Source organism: Ctenopharyngodon idella, chromosome 20 (assembly GCF_019924925.1).
Source record: "Ctenopharyngodon idella isolate HZGC_01 chromosome 20, HZGC01, whole genome shotgun sequence".
NCBI lineage: Eukaryota > Metazoa > Chordata > Actinopteri > Cypriniformes > Xenocyprididae > Ctenopharyngodon > Ctenopharyngodon idella.
This window is the reverse complement of record NC_067239.1, coordinates 7598106-7625372: the sequence shown is the minus strand read 5'-3', so window position 1 is coordinate 7625372 and position 27267 is coordinate 7598106. Positions and strand designations below refer to the sequence as shown.

Genomic DNA, 27267 nt, shown 5'->3' with positions numbered 1-27267 from the left:
GAACGCATGGCCCATACAAATGTTTTAGGGCAGAAGGGAAGAGTTGAGTAGCCTAAATGGCTGGAAGTGAAGTTGGGATGGATGAAAGAAAAGCAAGACTACAGTACAAACTGTTCCTCGCACGCTAGCTACCTGTCTAATTGGACACCACAATGATGTCTATAATCATGACTATTTTCCAATCTTAAATCTAAACTGGCATCTTTATGCATAGTCTACTTCAGACATCAGCATACAGCTTTCACGAATCAGAATATTTGCTTATGGAGTTTTGCGTGTGAAGAGGGCTGTTTAGCATTCACACTGCTGTTGCTCAGTATCAAATTCACCATATGTTTAACCAACGAGCAGCTGGATGCTTCGCCTGGCTTTGATGCCATGGGAACGTGTCTTGCATCACCTATATGGTTATTTGAGCGGTAGGCCTACATTTTTGGATTCATTGGTAGCAAACTGCAAAGTTGGCATTTTTAAAGATCAAGTTTTAGTTTTAGTCCTCACTTTTTGAGGAATAATTATACATTATATTGTGCTCAATTGTAGACAGTGCAAGGAAAATAATTGCAGCCGTTCATGTTAAACAAAGGCTTTAAAGGTGCAATGTGTAAAATTTAGGAGGATCTATTGACAGAAATGCAATATAATATACATAACTATGTTTTCAGTGGTGTATAAAGACTTTACATAATGAACCGTTATGTTTTTATTAACTTAGAATGAGCTATTTCTATCTACATACACTGCGGGTCCCCTTACATGTTAAGTCGCCATTTTGCGCCGACATGTGTAACGGAGGCCAGATAGTAGTTGCTGTGCAAGTAAACCTCACTCCTCTGATCGCAAGAGATGCTCTAGCGACTGATGTTAGAAGTTGCAGCCTTTAGCCTCCTTGGTAGAGCGTCCGACTCCCACTCCGGAGACCCAGGTTCGAGACCCGCTCAGAGCAGGGCGAATAGGACTTGGCTGAGGGGTTACATTGGTGCTGTGACCCGGATGGGAGTGAGGTTTGGGGGGTGAGTGTAACGGAGGCCAGCTAGTAGTTACTGTGCAAGTAAACCTCACTCCTCTGATCTCAAGAGATGCTCTAGCGACTGAAACTAGAGGTTGCAGCCTTTAGCCTCCTTGGTAGAGCGTCCGACTCCCACTCCGGAGACCCAGGTTCGAGGCCCGTGCAGAGCAGGGGGAGTAGGACCTGGGTGAGGGGTTACACATATTTCTCTAAAGTAGCCCTAAAAGGACAAATTGCTCTACAGAGCATGTATCGTCACTACGTTGAATACGCACGAAGAAGTAGTAGCAGTAGTAGTCATCTGGTTTATTAGAAGCAAACAATGTTCTTTGTTAGAAGTAAGAAGAAACCTCATTGCTTGATTGGCTACTCTCTGCTGTCTCAGAAGACAACATCTTTGTCTTGTGTCGGCCAGACGGCCACCGTAGCTTCTCTATGTGCTTTGAAAGGGAGGGGTGAGCGCCGTTGGTTGCAGTTCGCAACCTCACTGCTAGATGGCGCTAAAATTTACACACTGCACCTTTAAAGTCAATATGAAATAAAAGTTCGCTCTATGTATTTTCTAAATGCATGTTATTGCTTGAAATTTTCATAACTGCAAGCTTGCATTCAGACCTGCCTCAATTTTTGATTGCAATGCACACATCTCAAAAACCCATTCACCTTCTTTTTTTTTTTCTTGATAATTCACAATCACAATATGGAAGAAACTATCTGTTCCTACTTTTGTTGGCATGAACTTCTGTCACCCAGAACAAAAGGGTCCGCACTCACTTTTAATTGTAGCTTGAATGCTATCAGTTCTCTGTTAAAGTGCAATAGCAAATGTTTCACATTTTTATTTGCATGTTCTTAAAAGTAGGCACAAAATGAAATTTGCTATAGTTTTTTCTTTCCTTTTGGGATGAGTGAAGCGACTTCAAATATAGGGCAGACTTGTCCATGGGGAATTGATTGGATGATTGTGGTTTGCTATTGGTCGATCTCATGTGAGTGACAGGTTGTCCCGCCCTCACGCCAGTAAAAATGTCATCAGAGATGAGGAGAGATGTCGCTGCAAGAGGGAGAGGAAGTTATTTTGACTAAAGAGTACGAGGGCACATGAATTTAAAAAAAAAAAAAAAAAAAAAAAATTATGTGCACAATCAATTATAATAAACACTGAAATATTCCATAAAAAATAAGAACTGTCGATTTTGATTTCATGGTGACTTTAGTAGTCATTATTATTCATATTAGCTCAACAGAAACTAAGCTGCTGACCATATGTAATCTCCCTGAGAGAAGACGTGAGCAAGAGAAGTTGCTAATTAGACAAAAACATTTTAAAACTTTTAGTATGTTCTTAATCTCAGACCTCATTATTGTTTGTCTTTTTTCAGAAGTGTTTATAGGGTTAGTTCACACCTAAAAATTTGTCACTATTTAATCACCCTCATGTCTGAACATCATATAAAGCAATCATATCCCCCTTTACAAGACTTGGATTAAACTATTCCATTCATATGGACTCATTTAACAGTTCTTTTATGACCTTTTTGGATTTTCAGATTTTTAGTTACCTGTGCTTTGAAAAGAGGGACAGAAACTTTTCAGGTTTCATTAAAATATCTTCATTTGTGTTTTACAAGAGTAACCTGAAGTCTGTTTGGAACGACAATGGGTAGAGTAAATAATGACACAATTTTCATTTTGGGTGAAGTTCTGTTCTGAACCCCTTAAACCCGAACCATCGATACACCATCACCCCAAACAACATTCCAGTCTGAAAATTTAGTCTTAACCCTATTCCTACCCCTAAACCTAATCCTACCCATAACTTATCCCTAAAATCAGCAGGGAAAGATAGGTGAATAACATTGATGTAAAAGCACCTAACCCTGGTTGCAAGCCTAAACTTGACATAAACGGTAAACTTGTCCCTCAAATCTGATTGGTTGATTGGAATGTTGTTCCAGGATCAACAAAGATGCTGATCCAGGAACATGCCTTACTTGGCAAAATCACAGAGATTGAATGTCCAAATGTAACGATTTTTTTTCCCCCTACAAATTTAAAACGTTTTCTATTAAATGATAGAAAATCCTACATTTTGACTCTCCTTATAGTTTTGGAATTATGAGTCTTTACTTTTGTGTGGACTTCACTCAGAAAAAACTGCCTTCAGGGCTTTAAAGGATTAATATAAATTTTATATTAATATTTAAATTAATATTAATATAATTAAATGTTTATCATATAAAGCAATCATGTTTCTTCAGAAAACTTGGACTAAACTGCTCAATTCATTGTACGTTCTCTTTATGAACTTTTTGAAGATTTTCTCCCAGATTTTTAATTAAAATATCTTTGTGTTCGGAAGATCAACGAAAGCCTTACAGGTTTGGAACGACATAAGGGTGAGTAAATGATGACAGAATTTTAATTTTTTGGTGAAATAGCCCTTTAAAAAGCCAGATAGTTCTTATGCCCCTGTACAATAAACATTTAATCCAGAAGGAGTTGAGAGGATACCGTGTTAAATGCGAGAAATATGCACTGAGTGCACCCAATGAGCTCAAACAGCTCCCCCGGGTGCCTGATGGCTTCTATGACCAGGCCAAAGTTCACACCCCACCTCTGGGTATATGGCTACTCTGTTGAGTAAACTTTATTGAACTCTCTGACCTGCTGTGGGGTCTGAGGCTGAAGGATAGAAGCCAGTGTTGGCTGCCCTCCACAGGCTGGGAGGTCTGGCCTCTGCAGTGGTGAAGTCTTGCCGTCTGTTGGCGGTTCTTGTGCCTTGTGGGTAACCCATCCTGTTTGTTTAGCAATATCAAACCGTGGGTTTACAGAAACCCCATGGCAATGCTCAAATATTATTCCACACCTTCCCATGGACGAGAGAATAAAGTGAAACTAGGCCTTATTCTAACCAAGCAGAACAACATAGGTTTGGAGTCATACGAAGACAAGGGCGAGGAGTTGTGGGAGCAGTCTTGCGGAAGAGATTCTTTGGACTCTCTCTGCTCCTATAACCCTTGTATTTTTGGCCTTACTGAGGGTCAGACTAAAATGAACCATTATGTGTCAACATTATTTTAGACAGTGGGAATTTTCCATTGAGGTTGATGGCCAAATTGTGCTTATCCTGTGCACCAAACTTGACAGGCATCACATAAAAGCAATGCATTGATATGAAAACTATTTATGAAAATAGTAAAATTAATTTTTGTGTTTTGTTTCATTTTTAATTTAAAAACTTGTTTATCTTATAAAATTGCTGAAATCTTCATCTGCTTTGACATCTTCATCTGGTTTATTTTTAATTCATACACACAGGACCATTTTGAACCATTCAGGCTTTTGTAATGAACTATTATCTCAACTAGTTAGTTAGCGACGCCACCCATTGGTGAAAATACTGAACTTCAGGTAGAATTTCAGGTTGTTTTGGGTTGGCATCAGCATTATTATCAGTAACTAAAACTAAACTATTAAATACATTTTTGTTAATTCAAATAAAACTGAAATAAAATAAAATAAAATAAAATATAAATATTAAATTGAACAACTTAAACTGAATGAAAATTAGAACGGAAATAAGCACTGAAATTACTCACTCGAAATAAATAAAATCTAAAACTGAAAAGTAAAATAAAATAAAATAAAAAACTACAAAAATGACAATAGCACATGAACAAATTACAAAAAAAAAAAAAATCTTAAATTAAAATTAAAACTAAAAAAATAAAATAAAAGCTAATACAAAATATTACTAAAACTATAGTGGTATAGATAATATAAAAATAACACTGCATTTATTTAAATGGTTAGTTCATCCAAAAATGAAAATAATTTCATTTATTACTCATTTATTACTCATTCCCCATCCATAAGACCTTCGTTAATCTTCGGAATGCAAATTAAGATATTTTTGTTGAAATCCGATGGCTCAGTGAGGCCTGCTTTGCCAGCAATGACATTTCCTCTCTTAAGATCCATTAATGTACTAAAAACATATTTAAATCAGTTCATGTGAGTACAGTGGTTCAATATTAATATTATAAAGCGACGAGAATATTTTTGGTGCTCCAAAAAAAAATAAAAAAAATAAATAATGACTTGTATAGTGATGGCCGATTTTAAAACACTGCTTCATGAAGCTTCGGAGCATTATGAATCAGCGTGTCGAATCAGCGGTTCAGAGCGCCAAAGTCACGTGATTTCAGCAGTTTGGCGGTTTGACACGCTGATTCATAGCGCTCTGAAGCTTAATGAAGCAGTGTTTTGAAATCGACCATCACTATATAAGTCCTTATTTTGTTTTTTTGGTGCACCAAAAATATTCTTGTCGCTTTATAATATTAATATTGAACTGTAATCATATGAACTGATTTAAATATGTTTTTAGTACATTAATGGATCTTGAGAGAGGAAATGTCATTGCTGGCTATGCAGGCCTCACTGAGCCATCGGATTTCCACAAAAATATCTTAATATGCGTTCTGAAGTTTGATGAAGGTCTTACGGGTGTGGAACGGCATGAGGGTGAGTAATAAATTACATTATTTTCATTTTTGGGTGAACTAAACGTTTAAAGCTGCGACAGTTGAGTGCATGAAGTGTCCAAAATTCCACACTTTGTTTTTTCCATTACTTTAGTGCATCATCCGGGTATTTAAAGTGCACTTTTTCTTTTTGGAATTTTCTGTGTGAACGAACTACTCGCACTATTTGTACTTAAAAACGTCATAGAATAGTGCATAAGTATGCGAATTGGGACGCACCTTTAGACGCCTCTCGCGGTTCAAACGAATAGGGCTGTGCAACAAATTTAAGCTCCTCTTCTCTTATATAGAAATCCTCCGAAATTTCTCTTTAAAAATGATCGTTTTAGACATAATCCATGACCGGTGATTTGTTTTGCTCTATCCTCTGCTCCTCCGCGTTCGTCAGGTCAAAGGATAATCTTACGCTGCAAATCAACTTGTGCATTCTGCATACGGTCGTCCACCGAAAGCTAGTTATTTGAATTTATAAAGTTTTAAATATGGATATTTTTCTTACAAAAACGCATTGATTCACTTCAGAAGGCCTTTATTAACCCACTGGAGCCATATGGATTAATTTTTTTTATGGATGGATGCATTATTTTTGACTTCAAATTGCGGCCCCCCATTCACAACCATTATAAACCTTGGTCCTTGGAGGACTAAGGCTATTTTTAAATATATCTCTGATTGTGTTTGTCTGAAAGAAGATATACACCTTATAGATATGCGGTCATATACACCAGATGGCTTGAGGGTGAGTAAATCATGGGATAATTTTCATTTTTGGGTGAACTATCCCTTTAAATGCAAAATATTTTTTCAGTCAATTTTGATTCGTTTTGTTGTCATTTATTTATTTTCTGACATTTCTGTTACAGAACCAAAAAACCATATAGTCTAGGCAAGTCCGCAGGTCTCTATTAAGAAACAGAAATGAACAGCGTGATCAGGAATTCTGTATTGCTTTCATATATATATATATGTAATTTGCATACTTACCTATAGACATTGTGATGGAATTACTGTAATCCCATACAAGTGTGACTGCTGAATAGGGACATAAGCTGTGTTTTTCCTAGTGATTTGATCTATCACCAGTATCCCATCTCTGTAAGGACATTCTCATCGTGAATATGGAAACATTGATCCAGCCAAATCCATTGATCTAGTCAAATCCATGACTAGACCAGCAAGGATAAGCATGCAATGCAATGTGTCAGAGACTCACCTCTCCCAGTCAGTGTAGTAAAAGTGGCTGTTATAGATGGCCAGACTGAACGGATAGTCCAAAGCATCCTGGAACACATGTCTCTGAGTCCCATCTGGAGATATGCACTCCAGTTTCTTTGATCCTGGGGATTTTGTTGACTTTTATGTTAATATTGTACTGAATATGACTGTAACAATCATGTTCTGTTTCGGTTTTATTTTCACTGTTCTGGTTGCCTGAGTTATTTACACACCTGTTCTTTGTTTTGTTAACTATCATTTGCTGTGTATATAAGCCCTTAGTTTTCACAGTTCTGTGTTTGTCGTCATCAATGTTTAATGTGTAGTTGCTTTGTTCATTCTCCGTGTTCATTGGACTAGTATCCTGTTATTCCTTTGTTTAGCTCTTCTTTGGATTTAACTACACAGTGTACTCGTGTCAATGCTCTATATGTAACTGATAAAGTCAGATACTATATTTTAAGAAGACTCTTACCTGCATCTGCCCAGCACAGCTGATTTGTGGTTAAGTCCAGTGTCAAGGCATTGGGCAACATGAGACCCACTTGCACCAGTACTTTCCTCTTACGTCCCTCCAGTGATGAGCTCTCTATTTTGGGAGCATCACGGTTCCAGTCGGTCCAATATAAGGTTCTGAAGAGCACATACAGTAGATTAACACTTTCAAACAAAACACTTGTACTATATAAATGAATACATTCATGTTTATTGCAGTAATACATAATGAAGAGGTCAATGAATATGCTCATTATCAATGAAAACAACACATACACTACCATTTAAAACTTTGGGGTCAGTAAGATTAATTAAAAAAACAACAACTTTTATTCAGCAAGGATGCATTAAATTGACCAAAGTAACAGTAAAGAATTTGTTGATGTTACAAAAGATATATATTTAAAATAAATGATGTTCCTTTGAACTTTCTATTCATTAAAGTATCCTGAAAACAAATGTATCTGTTTTCACACAAACATTAAGCAGAACAACCGTATTCAACATTGATGATAATAAGAAATGTTTCTTGAACATCACTTAAACATATTAGAATGATTTCTGAAGGATGATTGGAGTAATGACTGCTAAAAATTCAGCTTTGACATCACAGGAATACATTATATTTTAAAATATATTAAAATAGAAAACAGTTTTTTAAATTGTAATAATATTTCACAATATTGCTGTTTTTACTGCATTTGATCAAATAAATGCAATGAGCACAAGAGACTTCTTTCAAAAATAATTTAAAACTCTTATTGACCCACAACTAGTTCAGCCATGAAACTCTAGAGGGCGCATCATTATAGCATGGCACAAGCTGATTGGCCTCTGCTGATCCTGCAGCCAATAAGATTGCTTGCTCAACATTTACAGTATATAGTCTGGTTCAGTGTTCACTGTAAGCTGGGCCTGAAGAGTGCTATCAGAGTTTCTCAGAAACCCTCCACCTCCCCCAGCTCCACCTGCCCAGATCTGCGACGGGAATTTACGTCTATTTATGCAGCAGCAGGAGCATATCTTACACGCTCACATGAAGCATGTCTGTGTATCTATGAGACGTAGCAAGTCCATACTTAGGGGCCATTCACACAGAACGCATCTTTGCGTCTAAAAACGCGAGTGGTTTTTAAAAAAGCGCAGTGTAGAACGCGAGGGTCTCGAGACGCACTTTTGAGATGTGATGCAATAATGACAATAACGGAAATAATAGAAATAGGCAAACAGCAGAATTGATAAATATGAAGAGTTTTGACATGGAAAAAAAGAAAATAAGATAATAATGAGCGCCTCCTCCGCCATGTTGCCATCAAATAAAACAGTTGTCATGCCAACTTGCTACTGAAGCTTACAACTCTTGCCCCGCCTCCGAATTCTTCTGATTGGTCCACTCTTTTGGAACTGACATTGATGAGCGGCACTGCGTGTAAAAGTTGAAATTCTTTTAACTTGACACGGCATCAACATGGCACTCATGTGTGAGGCGCGAGCGTAACGGTCATGCACGTCCGTCAAGCGCGTGTTTACATAGAAAAACAAAGGGAAAGTAGCGCATTGGAATAGAACAACGCGTTCTGTGTGAAGGGCCCCTTACTCTGCAGCAGCAGATCTAATCAGCCAAGACCAAATACAATAACCTTTCCATATTCAATAACATGCTAAACCTATTCTTTCAATCATGAGATAGTTGTCACGAGAGTTGTCATGATTGAAATTTACTTATATCTACATTTATTTGTTTGTTTGATTGTTTTTTGTAAAAACAAATAATAATACTTTCTGCAAGCTTAATGCATTTATTTCTGTTTTATGATGGCTTGACAGAATTTATTTATACATAATGGTATTTCTGTTATGACAACTCTCGGAGTGTTTGGCATGGTAATGGATATGACAATGTTGATATTTTTGGTCTAAGAGGAAAAGTTTCGTCTCCTGCTGCTGCTGTTATTGCAGCTGCAGAACAAGAACGGGACTTGCTACTGCCAATACATACACAACATGCTCCTGTAAGCAAGACATACATGATGCTGTACAGTATAATATACATGAATTACCCGTAGCAAATCTATACAGGTGGAGCTGGGGAAGGTGGAGGGTTTCTGAAAGCATGCTGCAATGCTACAGCAAATGCTGACCAAGTATTTGAAGGTTGAGCAGCGAGCTCATTAGCTACTGGTACAGCAGGAACCAATCAGCTGTACCATATAGAGAAACATGTGATTGCAAGTGATTAAGTTAAAGACCCATCCGCCTGTGCCATCTAGAATTTCATGACAGAACTTCATATATAATAATGCATAGAGAGCAAATTAAGGATTTTGATCACAACTCACTGACCTCCTCTTAGCGTCCACTGTGATGGCTCTGGGATTGACCAAATCAGAATCAATCAGCACTTTTCTGTTCCTGCCATCCAGACCAGATGTCTCAATCCTGTCTTTCCCACTGTCTACCCAGAACAGCTTCCTGTGCACAGTGTCCACTGCAATTCCCTCTGGCTGGACCAAGCCTGGAATTTCACATTGCATGATTATGAAATCTGTGGCCAGTTGCATAAACTGCTTAGACTAGTTTTAAAAGTTAATCATTCAGTAAATTACAAAAAAAAATGTAGAGTGGTCTAATATGAATCCGAAAAGTAAGACTGATTTACCCCTTGCTAGTTTTTAAGACTCAGTCTTAAAGGGTTTGTTCTCCCATAGAAAGCAACATAATTACCACATTCAATGTCCAGAAAAGCAGTAAAGATGACGTTAAAATAGTTAACGTGAATACAGTGGTTTAACCTTAATGTTATGAAGCAACGAGAATACTTTTTGTGGTAGCCTGCACTGTCTATACAATGTAAACAGCGTAGGAGACTGACAGAGGAGAGATGAATTGTTGAATAAAGTCATTATTTTTGTTTTGTTTTTGTGCACAAAAAGTATTATCGTCGCTTGATAACATTAAGGTTAAACCACTTTAGCCATGTGGACTATTTTAATGATGTCTTTACTACTTTTCTGGACCTTGAATGTGGTATTTATGTTGCTTTCTATGGGGGATGAAAAAACCTCTCGGATTTCATCAAAAATATCTTAATTTGTGTTCCGAAGATGAACGAAGGTCTTACGGGTGTGGAACGACATGAGGATGAGTACTTAATGACAGAATTTTCATTTTTGGGTGAACTAACCCTTTAACGTAGTGGCTATAGTCTCCATAATAATTAAATAGATTGATTGATTGATTGATTGATCACCTTGGCTGATAATAGCCTCTGGCTCAGACCCAAATTCTAAGACCACTCTGTTAATGGTATGTCGTCCAAAATCTGTCCAATATAACATGTTCTCCTGACAGTCATAATCCATTCCAATCACAACGGAGTCCTGCAATGATATTCAAGCATTATTTTTCATGATTAATCAGAACAAGTCTGCAATAGATTTTGAATTTGGAAACAATCACGTATTGTAGTTATAAGGGGTCTACCTTTAAGGCCAGTAAAACAGTGGATTTTTCTTGAACTGGGTCTGTTTCATCAAGAGGAATAACTCCAATCTGTGAGGCTTGTGCATAAAGGATAGCAGGTCCTGAAGGGGATGAGCTTATGACAGGATACATCAATGCATTGTTCAGTGGGGGGGCATCATCTGAGATACCTGACACGTATAAAGAAAAGACAATTTACAATACAGTAATCTAGGGCTGCACGATTTGGGGGGAACGTAATCAGTCCAAAATAACTTTATTACTCACAGGGGGGCTTTACATCATCGTAGGATCGTGTTCCAATAATTTCCACGCCTTGATGATCCACACACCAGCAGAAACTGCTGATGCCATAACATTGCACAGGCAGGAAATTCCCTTGAGTGTCACACAGGGGCATGTAGTCCTGAGAGGACGGCTGACCATTATAGTGACTCATGAGTGAAAGCCTCCAGCGCTCGCACACAGTCTCCACACGAGGAACCAGGGCAGCTGAGTAAGAGAGACAGTACAGTGTCAGTTTTACTGAATAATGTTTCTTTGGAAAAACACTGAAGACATTTCTCTGAAACTTTTCAAATCTCTGACGATTGACCACATCCATATATCTTGCCTCAATGACCATGTGACAGCCTAATTACAGTTAGGCTGTCCCATGAGGGATAATTATGTCATATTTAGTTGGAATTGCATACCACTCCCACAACACACATGCAATACATACAACAGTGAGGAACAGGAAGTTTGTCCTTGTGTTTTAAATGCCTTGGATTTGTCAAAATATTGAAGATCTTTTGATTTGTTTTAATAACCTGAATGTCAATGAACTGAGATATTAGAGCAGAATAAATATCTAAATAAAAACAAAATGCTAGATAAATAATTGACTCTGCTGAGATTTACTATATGTATGTGTAAAATAATAATAATAAAATATTATTATCCATAATAATAATCATAATAAAAATAATAAAGAAAAATAATGTATTGCCATCAAATTATTAATTATGGTATATAATATAATTGATAATAATTATCAAAAACTCAAAAGCTTTAATTCAATTCAAAGGCAGGCAAACTGACAGTGCAAACACATCTAAAGCCCGGAACACACCAAGCCGACGCCGACGAACTAGTGGCGACGAAAGCCGACTGCGGGGGTGGCTCACGTCGACAGTGTCCAAAGTTGCCCTGACACACCAAATCGATGCTCGACACCCGACGGCCAAGTAGCACGTCCGTTCTGCGCCTGCGTAAGAAGAAATGCCTTTCCGTACCAGCAGGTGGCAGTAGCTAAACAGCCAATCGGAATGATCAGATGACCCGACTGACCGACGAGCTCCGACGCCGATTCAACATGCCGACGAAGACCAACTTCAGCTGACAGTGTGAAACACACTGAGAAAACTTAGTCGGCCGACGAACAAAAACTGCCCGGCGGCCGACCGTCGGCTTGGTGTGTTCCGGGCTTAAAGACAACAGAGACTGGACAAAGAGTGCAGGGAAGAGTGAAGGTTAAATCAGACAGAAACGAGATGATTAATGACGAACAGCTGAAACAACTAACGATGATGTAACCGTGGAAACAAAGTAGTGGCGGGAAACTGAACAAAGGAGCACAGGAACGCCCCCCCATGAATGCCCCCCCAATTTTACTGAATAATGTTTCTTGGAAAAACACTGTGAAGATATTTTCCTGAAATTTTTCGAATCTCTGATGATTGACCACATCCATATATCTTGCCTCAATGACTATGTGAGCATTAATTACAGTTAGGCCGTCCCATGAGGGATAATTATTTAGTTAGAATTACATACCACTCCCAAAACACACATACTTGTCACATATTTGTCCTTTGTGTTTTAAATGCCTTAGATTTGGCAACATATTGCAGATCTTTTGATTTTTTTAATAACCTAAATGTCAATGAACTGAGATATTAGAGAAGAATAAATATCTAAATAAAAACAAAATGCTAGATAAATAATTGACTCTATTGAGATTTACTATATGTATGTGTAAAATAATAATAAAAAATATAACCATAATATTAATAATAATAATAATAATAATAATAATAATGTATTTTCATCAAATTTTTATTAATTATTATATATAATTGATCATAATTATATTATTATTATCATTGTAATAATATAATAATTCTTAAATATTCTATTCTTAATTCAGTAGTCTTATATATCTGACCAAATCAAAATAGGTATTAGATCAGATATTATTGAAGCTTTAACCATCACAGAATGTGTTTGTTGTCCCCTAAATATGGAGCACCTAAATTGACATGGTGGTGGAAAAAATATGGGATGGAGGAAAAAATATATTTCAATGTTTTTCCATTCTCTCACAAAAGTTTTGTGTTACCCATAGAAATGTTGTTTTGGCTTGCAAAAGTTTTCTGTTATCTTGAGAAACTTTGCGTTTTTCATCACTATGTGCTCCATGTCCAATTGATTTAATTCTTTGATGAATAGAAAGTTCATAAAAATTTATTTGAAATATAAATCTTTTTTTAAAGAAATTAATACTTTTATTCTTGCAATTATGCATTAAATTGATCAAAAGACAGCAATTTATAATGTTACAAAATATTTCTATTTCAAATCTGCACTGGTTTTTTTTTTTTTTTTTTTTTTTTTTTTTTAAATATTTATATAACTTTATATTCAAAGAATCCTGAAAAAAAATGTATCAGTTTCCACAAAACATTAACTGTTCAACACTGATAATAATAAAAAATCTTTCTTGTGCACCAGATCTGCATATCAGAATGATTTCTAGAAAGACTGGAGTAATGATGCTGAAAATTCAGCTTTGTAATTACAGGAATAAATTACATTTTCAAAATATATTATTTAAAACTGTAATAACATTTCACAATATTACAGTTTATTATACAGTTGCTGTATAATAAAATTAACACAGCCTTGGTGAACATAAACTTCTTTCATAAACATTAAAAAATCTTACCAACCCCAAGCTTTTAAATGGTGCAGTATAGTGTATATCCTAAAATATCAACCTGATCCTAACAGAACATGGGGGGATGAAACTATAAATCCATACCTGGCTGATCACAGTTGGCATGCACTGTGCCAGGCATTGTCCTGGTGCCCAATCTCTCCTGCCCTCTACTGTCCACACACCAGCAGTGGCCAGTGGTGCCCAGACACTGCAGGGGTTTGTACTGCCCTTTCTCATCACACTGAGGAATGAAGGCCTCAAGGCCTTGGTAGATGCTTAGACTCTCTTGCAGACTATCTCTGTGCTGCTGGCACACAGTTAATGGGGGTTTGGGCTTCTCTAGTGAAGAAAAAGCACAGGACCAGTGAACATTTAAATACATTATATTATGGGAATTCAGTACATGCCATGATGTGATTTATCCAAGTCCTGGAACAAAATATGTTGTTCCAGGAACATGTTGTAGTTGTTTCAATCACATTATGAATGATTAAACAGCTCATTTGCTTTTGATTGGTTTATAATGTGATACTGAACATAATATTTGACTTGATTTGATTGCTGGACTTCTTCTGTGTTATAAGCAAAGAGAACAGTCTGTGACTGAGCTGACATGGAGGAAGCACTGTGTGTTCCTTGATAAATGTGTGGTTTACGTGGTGGTTGGCAGAGGAAGCCGTCGCCCTTGTATTCAGGCCAGCACTGACAGTGGAACGAGCCCTGGGTGTTGGAGCAGGAAGCAAACGGATGACAGAGCTGCAGGAAACACTCATTAATATCTGCAAAAGAAGACAATGATGAGCCTCCTCTGAAATAAGATGCTTAAATGTGTACTACATGTGTGGTTATATAAATTACACTTATAAAAGAGTCTAATTCATGAAAAAGGGTTGAATGATCATGATTCATGAATGACTTTAAATCATTGATAAAACAAGACATAAATTGTTCCATTGAATTGAATTTCTATCATTTCCTGTATGATTTTACAAATGATCTACACAGAATTGTAAAGTTTGTAAACTTTGTAAAGTTTAACTTTTGTCCATCCCACAGTAAAATGTAAGTAACAAAGTGACAACATACAGTATGTAAATACATACATAAATATGTAACTTTACGCAACTGTTAGTTCATTTAAGATGTCAAATTTGATTGGCTGAACAACATCAGAGTGCAGTGCAGGCTGCCAAGCTGTATATTAGTGGCAGGAATTTTTTCTGCCGAAAAAATCATTACACCAGTAGGTGGCGACTCTTCTTGTGAATGAGTCATTGAATAATTTACTCAAACGATTTGTTCAAAAATGCTGATTCATTCAGAAATGCAAACAGCACTGCTGTGTTTTGCTTGCAGATGCTCATGGTTGATTCTCTTTGGCTTAGTTGGAATCGATTTTTCATTATTGGACCAAAAATAAACGTAATTGTGTCTTAAACATAGGATGCTCAATATCAACTTCTTGCGTGGATATGAATTTTGAATTTCGACCATAAATATTAAACCATACAGGTACCTTTGGGTTACTCATTTTACCATACTACAATTTGGGACACACTAATTCTAATTTCGAATACAATTAAGGGTGAATAGTATGCAAATTGGGATGCAGCACCAGTCTCTGAAACCACATGACTTAACCAGTTACATACACTCCGAATCATTGATTTGAAGCAAATGAAGCCAAATGAAGCAGTCAGGGCCTAGAATTAACACTCGCCAAGCACCAAATGTGAGTAAAAATTGGTGTATATAGTATATAGCCACGTTTCCACCGCAGCAACTTTCCCCAGGAACTAGGAACTTTAGGGTGGTACTCAGTGTGTTTCGACCGCAGGAACCAGGGCCTAAATGAAGTTCCAGGTAAAAAATTCCCCCTCAGAAAGTATCTGCTCGTTAGGTAGTACTTTTTCAAAAGTTCCGGAACTTTCGGGGGTGGGACTTGGGTTCTGGACATGCTGATTGGTTGAGTTCACGCAGCATTTTGATTGGTTGACTCCGCGCAACATTTTTGACTCAACCATCATTTTTGCGGTGTGTGCAGTAAGAGTTGTTTGCTATTCGAATAGCAGCAAACAATAGAGTTTAAAAAATACGACCGATGGACTGACGATGAGGTTCAGGCTTTATTAAGCTTATATGTAGACAACAAAATTCAGCGGGAACTGGAAAGTTGCGCGCAGTCCTACGTTACCGGACTATCTTCGCGGTACTTTAGACCGCTATGGAAACGCAGCTAGCAATAGGTTTGGGGGGGAGGGGAGTTCCTGGGACTAATTGTTCTGGGTAATTTCAGTGGAAACATGGCTTATGAAATGGTGTTAATTGCTAATTGACTGTTGACGTTTTTATGAATTCTAACAATACAAAATTTGGAGAACATGAATGTGAACAATGCTTGGACAGTTGACGGGGCAGTGTTGCATCGTCACCAAAGTTTAAGCCTTGCCAATTTAAATATTCAAGCTCAAGAAGATGTGAAAGGGAACTCAGTTCATTACTCCCAGAAATCCACGTCTCAGACAGCCCATGAGTACTGAATTGATTTCTCTTTCATGTCTTCTTGTACTTAAACAAACATATTCAAACAAAATTATGTCAAAACGCCTGTCTTGGCGTATCCTTGTAAACATACTTAGTTATGTCTTAACTGAACATAAACAGTTGAGAAATAAAACGCATGTGTAACAGTATATTGGATGGATCTGTGTATTAGCTCTTAAAGCGAGAGCAGCATAATATTCCTGCTAATGTATGTGTTTTAATGTTAATCAAACAACAAAAGACAAATAACAATCACCCATTGCTCTTGACTGAAGAACGTTTGTAACTTTAATAAGGATTAATCTGTTTCATGACTGGTAAAAAAAAATAAAAAAATTGCTGGTGTTTCGAAAGTCATTTTACATAAAAAAGAGCTCTGCTGGTCTGAATATAACCACGACTATGATTAACTGTTGATATTTGGAGTTTGTTTCTTCTGTGATATTTCTTAACTCTTTCCCCACCATTGATGAAAATTTCCATTAAAAAAATCCATGTTTTTACTGTTATACAGTAGGGGCCGCTATTACACATCTTCTGAAAGAGTACAGAATTTCCGGATCAAAACACAGGTAAAGAAGAAGCAGAAACAAGCAAGTGTGGGTATCTGCAGGTTGGAGAAATGGCTGTGCTGAAAGGTAGTGGGTGTGTCGAAAGGTCTTTAGAACTGGTCTTGAAAGCTGCCTGTTAGGGTGTGGGGTAGGCAGGGTTAAGGGTTTGTTTCTGTTGTAGCATTGTGTACCTTTCAGCACGCCCCTATCTTTCACCATGCCCCTATCTTTCGGCACACACATTACTTGGACCTACAGCTACCCATGTCTCAAAGCGATAGAAGCACATGTAATTTTTATTTAATCATGTAATTATTAATTATTATTATTTAATTCCTATTCTTAAAATGCAGTGCTTTATTTTATAGAAGGCCCCTCCATCTCTCTAATATGGAAGCCCGTTTCCGCCACTAAATGAAAAAATAAAAACAGTAATTGCGACTTTTAATCTCAGAATTCTGAGATATAAACTCGCAATTGCGTGATATAAAGTCAGAATTGTGAGATATAAACTCGCAATTGCGTGATATAAAGTCACAATTCCGAGATATAAACTCGCAATTGCGTGATATAGTCACAATTCCGAGATATAAACTCGCAATTGTGTGATATAAAGTCAGAATTGCGAGATATAAACTCGCAATTGCGTGATATAAAGTCACAATTCTGAGATATAAACTCGCAATTGCGTGATATAAAGTCACAATTCCGAGATATAAACTCGCAATTGCGTGATATAAAGTCACAATTCTGAGATATAAACTCGCAATTGCGTCATATAAAGTCAGAATTGCGAGATACAAACTCGCAATTGCGTGATATAAAGTCACAATTCCGAGATATAAACTCGCAATTGCGTGATATAGTCACAATTCCGAGATATAAACTCGCAATTGCGTGATATAAAGTCACAATTCCGAGATATAAACTCGCAATTGCGTGATATAAAGTCACAATTCCAAGATATAAACTCGCAATTGCGTGATATAAAGTCACAATTCCGAGATATAAACTCGCAATTGCGTGATATAAAGTCACAATTCCGAGATATAAACTCGCAATTGCCTGATATAAAGTCACAATTCCAAGATATAAACTCGCAATTGCGTGATATAAAGTCAGAATTGCGAGATATAAACTCGCAATTGTGTGATATAAAGTCACAATTCCGAGATATAAACTCGCAGTTGCGTGATATAAAGTCACAATTCCAAGATATAAACTCGCAATTGCGTGATATAAAGTCACAATTCTGAGATATAAACTCGCAATTGCGTGATATAAAGTCACAATTCCAAGATATAAACTCGCAATTGCGTGATATAAAGTCAGAATTGCGAGATATAAACTCGCAATTGCGTGATATAAAGTCACAATTCCGAGATATAAACTCGCAATTGCCTGATATAAAGTCACAATTCCAAGATATAAACTCGCAATTGCGTGATATAAAGTCAGAATTGCGAGATATAAACTCGCAATTGTGTGATATAAAGTCACAATTCCGAGATATAAACTCGCAGTTGCGTGATATAAAGTCACAATTCCAAGATATAAACTCGCAATTGCGTGATATAAAGTCAGAATTGCGAGATATAAACTCGCAATTGCGTGATATAAAGTCACAATTCCAAGATATAAACTCGCAGTTGCGTGATATAAAGTCACAATTCCAAGATATAAACTCGCAATTGCGTGATATAAAGTCAGAATTGCGAGATATAAACTCGCAATTGCGTGATATAAAGTTACAATTCTGAGATATAAACTCGCAATTGCGTCATATAAAGTCACAATTCCGAGATATAAACTCGCAATTGCGTGATATAAAGTCACAATTCTGAGATATAAACTCGCAATTGCGTGATATAAAGTCACAATTCCAAGATATAAACTCGCAATTGCGTGATATAAAGTCACAATTCCAAGATATAAACTCGCAATTGCGTGATATAAAGTCAGAATTGCGAGATATAAACTCGCAATTGTGTGATATAAAGTCACAATTCCGAGATATAAACTCGCAGTTGCGTGATATAAAGTCACAATTCCAAGATATAAACTCGCAATTGCGTGATATAAAGTCAGAATTGCGAGATATAAACTCGCAATTGCGTGATATAAAGTCACAATTCTGAGATATAAACTCGCAATTGCGTGATATAAAGTCACAATTCCAAGATATAAACTCGCAATTGCGTGATATAAAGTCAGAATTGCGAGATATAAACTCGCAATTGCGTGATATAAAGTCAGAATTGCGAGATATAAACTCGCAATTGCGTGATATAAAGTTACAATTCTGAGATATAAACTCGCATTTGCGTGATATAAAGTCACAATTCTGAGATATAAACTCGCAATTGCGTCATATAAAGTCACAATTCTGAGATATAAAGTCAGAATTGCGAGATATAAACTCGCAATTGCGTGATATAAAGTCAGAATTGTGAGATATAAACTCGCAGTTGCGTGATATAAAGTCACAATTCCAAGATATAAACTCGCAATTGCGTGATATAAAGTCACAATTCCAAGATATAAACTCGCAATTGCGTGATATAAAGTCAGAATTGCGAGATATAAACTCGCAATTGCGTGATATAAAGTCAGAATTGCGAGATATAAACTCGCAATTGCGTGATATAAAGTCAGAATTGCGAGATATAAACTCGCAATTGCGTGATATAAAGTCACAATTCCAAGATATAAACTCGCAGTTGCGTGATATAAAGTCACAATTCCAAGATATAAACTCGCAATTGCGTGATATAAAGTCAGAATTGTGAGATATAAACTCGCAATTGCGTGATATAAAGTCACAATTCCGAGATATAAACTCGCAATTGCGTGATATAGTCACAATTCCGAGATATAAACTCGCAATTGTGTGATATAAAGTCAGAATTGCGAGATATAAACTCGCAATTGCGTGATATAAAGTCACAATTCTGAGATATAAACTCGCAATTGCGTGATATAAAGTCCCAATTCCGAGATATAAACTCGCAATTGCGTGATATAAAGTCACAATTCTGAGATATAAACTCGCAATTGCGTCATATAAAGTCAGAATTGCGAGATACAAACTCGCAATTGCGTGATATAAAGTCACAATTCCAAGATATAAACTCGCAGTTGCGTGATATAAAGTCACAATTCCAAGATATAAACTCGCAATTGCGTGATATAAAGTCAGAATTGTGAGATATAAACTCGCAATTGCGTGATATAAAGTCACAATTCCGAGATATAAACTCGCAATTGCGTGATATAGTCACAATTCCGAGATATAAACTCGCAATTGCGTGATATAAAGTCAGAATTGTGAGATATAAACTCGCAGTTGCGTGATATAAAGTCACAATTCCAAGATATAAACTCGCAATTGCGTGATATAAAGTCACAATTCCAAGATATAAACTCGCAATTGCGTGATATAAAGTCAGAATTGCGAGATATAAACTCGCAATTGCGTGATATAAAGTCACAATTCTGAGATATAAACTCGCAATTGCGTCATATAAAGTCAGAATTGCGAGATACAAACTCGCAATTGCGTGATATAAAGTCACAATTCCGAGATATAAACTCGCAATTGCGTGATATAGTCACAATTCCGAGATATAAACTCGCAATTGCGTGATATAAAGTCACAATTCCGAGATATAAACTCGCAATTGCGTGATATAAAGTCACAATTCCGAGATATAAACTCGCAATTGCGTGATATAAAGTCACAATTCCGAGATATAAACTCGCAATTGCGTGATATAAAGTCACAATTCCGAGATATAAACTCGCAATTGCCTGATATAAAGTCACAATTCCAAGATATAAACTCGCAATTGCGTGATATAAAGTCAGAATTGCGAGATATAAACTCGCAATTGTGTGATATAAAGTCACAATTCCGAGATATAAACTCGCAGTTGCGTGATATAAAGTCACAATTCCAAGATATAAACTCGCAATTGCGTGATATAAAGTCACAATTCTGAGATATAAACTCGCAATTGCGTGATATAAAGTCACAATTCCAAGATATAAACTCGCAATTGCGTGATATAAAGTCAGAATTGCGAGATATAAACTCGCAATTGCGTGATATAAAGTCACAATTCCGAGATATAAACTCGCAATTGCCTGATATAAAGTCACAATTCCAAGATATAAACTCGCAATTGCGTGATATAAAGTCAGAATTGCGAGATATAAACTCGCAATTGTGTGATATAAAGTCACAATTCCGAGATATAAACTCGCAGTTGCGTGATATAAAGTCACAATTCCAAGATATAAACTCGCAATTGCGTGATATAAAGTCAGAATTGCGAGATATAAACTCGCAATTGCGTGATATAAAGTCACAATTCCAAGATATAAACTCGCAGTTGCGTGATATAAAGTCACAATTCCAAGATATAAACTCGCAATTGCGTGATATAAAGTCAGAATTGCGAGATATAAACTCGCAATTGCGTGATATAAAGTTACAATTCTGAGATATAAACTCGCAATTGCGTCATATAAAGTCACAATTCCGAGATATAAACTCGCAATTGCGTGATATAAAGTCACAATTCTGAGATATAAACTCGCAATTGCGTGATATAAAGTCACAATTCCAAGATATAAACTCGCAATTGCGTGATATAAAGTCAGAATTGCGAGATATAAACTCGCAATTGCGTGATATAAAGTCAGAATTGCGAGATATAAACTCGCAATTGCGTGATATAAAGTTACAATTCTGAGATATAAACTCGCATTTGCGTGATATAAAGTCACAATTCTGAGATATAAACTCGCAATTGCGTCATATAAAGTCACAATTCTGAGATATAAAGTCAGAATTGCGAGATATAAACTCGCAATTGCGTGATATAAAGTCAGAATTGTGAGATATAAACTCGCAGTTGCGTGATATAAAGTCACAATTCCAAGATATAAACTCGCAATTGCGTGATATAAAGTCACAATTCCAAGATATAAACTCGCAATTGCGTGATATAAAGTCAGAATTGCGAGATATAAACTCGCAATTGCGTGATATAAAGTCAGAATTGCGAGATATAAACTCGCAATTGCGTGATATAAAGTCACAATTCCAAGATATAAACTCGCAGTTGCGTGATATAAAGTCAGAATTGCGAGATATAAACTCGCAATTGCGTGATATAAAGTCAGAATTGCGAGATATAAACTCGCAATTGCGTGATATAAAGTCACAATTCCAAGATATAAACTCGCAATTGCGTGATATAAAGTCAGAATTGCGAGATATAAACTCGCAATTGCGTGATATAAAGTTACAATTCTGAGATATAAACTCGCAATTGCGTCATATAAAGTCACAATTCCGAGATATAAACTCGCAATTGCGTGATATAAAGTCACAATTCTGAGATATAAACTCGCAATTGCGTGATATAAAGTCACAATTCCAAGATATAAACTCGCAATTGCGTGATATAAAGTCAGAATTGCGAGATATAAACTCGCAATTGCGTGATATAAAGTCAGAATTGCGAGATATAAACTCGCAATTGCGTGATATAAAGTCACAATTCCAAGATATAAACTCGCAATTGCGTGATATAAAGTCAGAATTGCGAGATATAAACTCGCAATTGCGTGATATAAAGTTACAATTCTGAGATATAAACTCGCAATTGCGTCATATAAAGTCACAATTCCGAGATATAAACTCGCAATTGCGTGATATAAAGTCACAATTCCAAGATATAAACTCGCAATTGCGTGATATAAAGTCAGAATTGCGAGATATAAACTCGCAATTGCGTGATATAAAGTCAGAATTGCGAGATATAAACTCGCAATTGCGTGATATAAAGTTACAATTCTGAGATATAAACTCGCATTTGCGTGATATAAAGTTACAATTCTGAGATATAAACTCGCATTTGCGTGATATAAAGTCACAATTTTGAGATATAAACTCGCAATTGCGTCATATAAAGTCACAATTCTGAGATATAAAGTCAGAATTGCGAGATATAAACTCGCAATTGCGTGATAGAAAGTCAGAATTGTGAGATATAAACTCGCAGTTGCGTGATATAAAGTCACAATTCCAAGATATAAACTCGCAATTGCGTGATATAAAGTCACAATTCCAAGATATAAACTCGCAATTGCGTGATATAAAGTCAGAATTGCGAGATATAAACTCGCAATTGCGTGATATAAAGTTACAATTCTGAGATATAAACTCGCATTTGCGTGATATAAAGTCACAATTCTGAGATATAAACTCGCAATTGCGTGATATAGTCACAATTCCAAGATATAAACTCGCAATTGCGTGATATAAAGTCAGAATTCTGACTTTTTTTTCTCGCAATTCTGACTTTTTTTCCTTACAATTGTGTGGAACTTTATTTCTCGCAGTTCTTACTTTGCTTGCGTTTCCTTTCATTGCGACTGACCATCAGGATTGCTGCTTCGTTATTATTCTACATAAAATGGAAGACATTATAAAGGATTATTTTCAGCGCGGATTTACCAATAAAGAAATTTAGATGTTACTGGAGGAGACACATAGCATAAAGATTAGTCTCCAGACATTAGAGAGAACATTATGCAGGAATATGTATAGCATGTTTTCACAGTAACCTTGTACATGAGTACAGCATTTCAAGGAGAAAAAAAAAACGCTTTTACTGCCATCTAGTGGGCTTAATACTAAAACACCACTTAACACTTAAACACCAATACCTATCATGTTTCATCAACTTTGTGACTTTGCAACTCAAGTCTGGTGGCTCCATAAAAGGGGGCATTCAATGGTAGAATCATGCAGTTCTGCAAATTACAGTGGAAGTATTTGGTGAATAAAAGTTGTTTTTAACAGAATGGATACACTAATGAATTTGACAAGTTTTGAGCAAATGTGTTGTGATTTCACAATAATAACAATATAATAGTAATAGTAATAGCTAATAATAAGAATCAGTTGTGGCGGAGGCACAATAAAACAGACGAAGATGAAGTGGCACATTTTATACACCAACAGCTTCAGACATAAGGACGGCAGCACGGCTATCGAATGCATCAGAAATGTTGGATGTCCGGAATTGTTACAGACAGAGAAATGTCCATCAGTTAATTGCAAGAAAAAAAAAAAGTTAGAATTCTGAGATAAAAACTCGCAATTCTGACTTTATATCACGCAAGTTTAGGCTATAAAGGCGAGTTTAGGCTATATCTCAGAATTGTGACTTTATAACTCGCAATTGTGAGAAAAGAAGTCAGAATTGTGAGATATAAACTCACAATTGCGAGATAAAAAGTCAGAATTCTGAGATAAAAAGTTGCAATTACTATTTTTATTTTTTTTATTTAGTGGCGGAAACGGGCTTCCATACTGTGTTCCTTGGCCTAAAAATGTTGAATACCCCTGCTTTAAGTTATATATTATTATGTTCTATCAGAAATCATTTACTCGCAACACCCAAACTCCTATACAGAGATTACAAAACACAGAACACTTACCTACACACACATGCAAATCGAGGTCAAACTCAAAGCCAGATTCACAGTGGCAGTGATGGCCACCCGGCATGTTCACACACTCAGAGTGAGGACCGCAGGAACTGAGTCCCTCAGCACACTCATCTACATCTGGATCATAGATTCAAAACCCAAGAGAGCCGTTCAGCACTTTAACTAAGGCAGTCATTTATTAAAGTCATCAGAATGATGACACACAGTCTCTAAGGGAAGTCTCAAAAGAGCAGTCATAGCAAGGAGTTGGCTTGATGTCAAAGATGAACACTGAAAAATGTGTACCATAGCAGTTGCGTCCATCCCCCTGAAAGCCCATGGCACACTGACAGTGGTACTGAGTGCCGTCCCCTGGCAGACAGAGGGCCATGGGGTCACAATGGTGCTTCCCAGTTGAACAGGGGTTCAACTCCACAAGCCCAGGGAGCTCACCTGATAACATCCAGATAAAGAAATCTCCAATATACTCAACAAGATCCAAAATGATATGAAATAGAACTAATAATGGCCCACATTGTAGAATGGTTTGGTTATCAATATGTTCTTACCTCCTACAGGTCCCACTTGGTTGGTTATGGCAAATCTAAGCGTGGTTCCTTCAGTGAACATGACCATCAAATGCTCCACATTGACTTGCTGAAAGTCCGGTATGGTCCATGGGCCATGCTCACAGTTACGGAAACTCACATTCTGGTGTAGCAGGTAGGAGAATGTCTCAGATCCACCATTTTCTGACACCACCATGTACTCTCGCAGTGAAGATGATGTCACAACTGAGCCAGAAATAAACGACATAACCCATAATGCTCATAAAATAAGTGAATATCTGATGTAGCTTCATGAATTTGATTAATGTGTTGACATTTAGACCAAAAGCACTGCGACATTTCTCTGTTTTACTGTGTATCATTTAAAGAACTGCATTCTGGCCACATAAGAAAAATAACCAGCCTTTGGTCAATCATAATTATGAGATAAAATGTTAAAATTATGAGATAAAATTCATTATGACATAAGTTGAAATTAGATAAGTCATAATTGACTTATCTCAATTTTGTCATAATTATGATTGTTTTCTCATAATTTCTACTTTTATGTGATAATTAGTACTTTTTAAGTTTTTATGTCATCATGAATTTTTAAATCACAATTTTGACTTTATCTCATAATTATCACTTAATCTGTCATTATTTCGAATTTATGAGATAAAGTCATAATTATGACATAGAAAGTTGAAATGATGAGATGTCATAATTGACTTATCTCAGTTTTGTTACAATATATTTATGAGGAAAAAGTCATGAAAAATCTAAATTATGAGATAAATCATAACTGACTTTTCTAAATTTAATTTTATGTTATAATTGACTTCTCTCATAATTTCACATTAATGTCATAATTATGACTTTATCTCATTATTGTCACGATCACTGTCTGTTCCTGTCAGTTCCTGGACTCCACTTCCCATAGTCCTCCCTTCCAATCACATGCACCAATCACCAATTGCCACACACACCTGCAGATCATTACATGGACTATTTAACACCCCCCCCCCCCCGCCTGTCTCGACCATTGCCTGTCCTTGTTTATGTTCCTGCCTTTGCCCCTGTCTACCTGTGTAAATACTGTTCTTAATAAAGCTTGCAAATGGATCCCCGCTCTGCCGACCCATCATTACAATTTTTATGACTTGGTATCTAATAATTCAGACTTCTATGTCATGATTATGACTTTTTATCTCATAATTTTGACATTTTCTTATAATAATGAGAAAAGAAAATAATTTTATCTCATAGTGACTTAGTATATCAGAATTTCACATTTCTGTGGTATTAAATTTTGACTGTGTAATAATTGCAGAAATGGGCTTCCATACTCCTTATTTCTGTTTTATTGAATTCCAGACATTCAGTCTGTGTGTAAGTGTTGGGGATTTCTTGGCTTTTAAATAAATTTACAGGTTACTTTGTTATTGTTACAGTTTATTCTACTTCATTTGGAACTATTTTTGTTGGTGGAGAACAAGTGATTGGCAATATGATGTCTACAATGTATGTTACTCAGTATAAAATTCATTCTTACCGTAATATAACACTAGTTATACCCTCCAAGATTATTTACAAGAATTACCTGATTGGTTGTATTGATAGGTCTCTTTATATGGCAGAATATGAACTTTAGCACCACTGGGAATGGTAGGTAAATCTCCATTGATCCTTATGTCAAAATTCAAGTGGTTGAATGAATCCAATCCTTGAGCCTCTTGAATAATAGTAACATGCTGTCCTTGTGGGCTGAAAACCAGTTCTGCCCATTGAGAAAACTCAGCACCTGAAGAAAATATGTTTTTCTTCATTAGAGTGAAAATAATAAAGTAATGAAGCTTCAGAAAAAAGAAAAAAAAACAATCATACCAGTTATGCTGAAGCCATTCGGATGGTCTTGGAGCTCAAGAGCAAACAGCCAACCAAATATGGAGACCAGCGGGCCCACAGCCATCAAAGCCCAACCTGCCTGAGTTGGGACAGGACTGATGGAGATGTATACACGTCCTTCTCCCACCACAGCAAAGCCATGGATGTCCACATTGTTTAGCTGAGCTTTAGTGTCTCCAACAGAAACACGGCCACTCAGCTTTCCACTTAAAGGCTGAGAAATACCTGTAAAAGCAGTCTTATCTTTCACATTTGTATAGATGGTATCACAGTCATAAGAAATGACATGAAAAGAAAATACTAAACTACAAACACTTACCCATGGGTAAGCATTGTCTGCCATTGCCATAGTAACCAGAACGGCAATGACAGCATGGACCAGTTGGATGGTCTGTGCAGTAACCATCCTGGGAGCAGAATTTCAAGTGCAAGCCACACATTTTGGTTCCATTATTTGAACTAGCATGTAGTA

At 36.5% G+C, this 27267-nt stretch overlaps 1 protein-coding gene across 1 annotated transcript; it reads right to left on the bottom strand.

Annotated features, from left to right (window-relative positions):
* Positions 1–1463: 1463 nt before the first annotated feature.
* On the bottom strand, positions 1464–27118 carry LOC127502613 (nidogen-2-like). Its single transcript, XM_051875639.1, has 16 exons — positions 27115–27118; positions 26775–27020; positions 26482–26691; positions 24909–25133; positions 24646–24792; positions 24349–24477; positions 14392–14514; positions 13838–14074; positions 11020–11244; positions 10753–10922; positions 10520–10649; positions 9613–9784; positions 7250–7407; positions 6773–6896; positions 6544–6652; positions 1464–2063 (listed from the first exon to the last, which is right to left on the bottom strand). Exons 1-15 carry the CDS (start codon positions 27116–27118, stop codon positions 6544–6546), a joined length of 2409 nt encoding a protein of 802 aa, XP_051731599.1. The 3' UTR covers positions 1464–2063.
* Between the last annotated feature and the right edge of the window lie 149 nt (positions 27119–27267).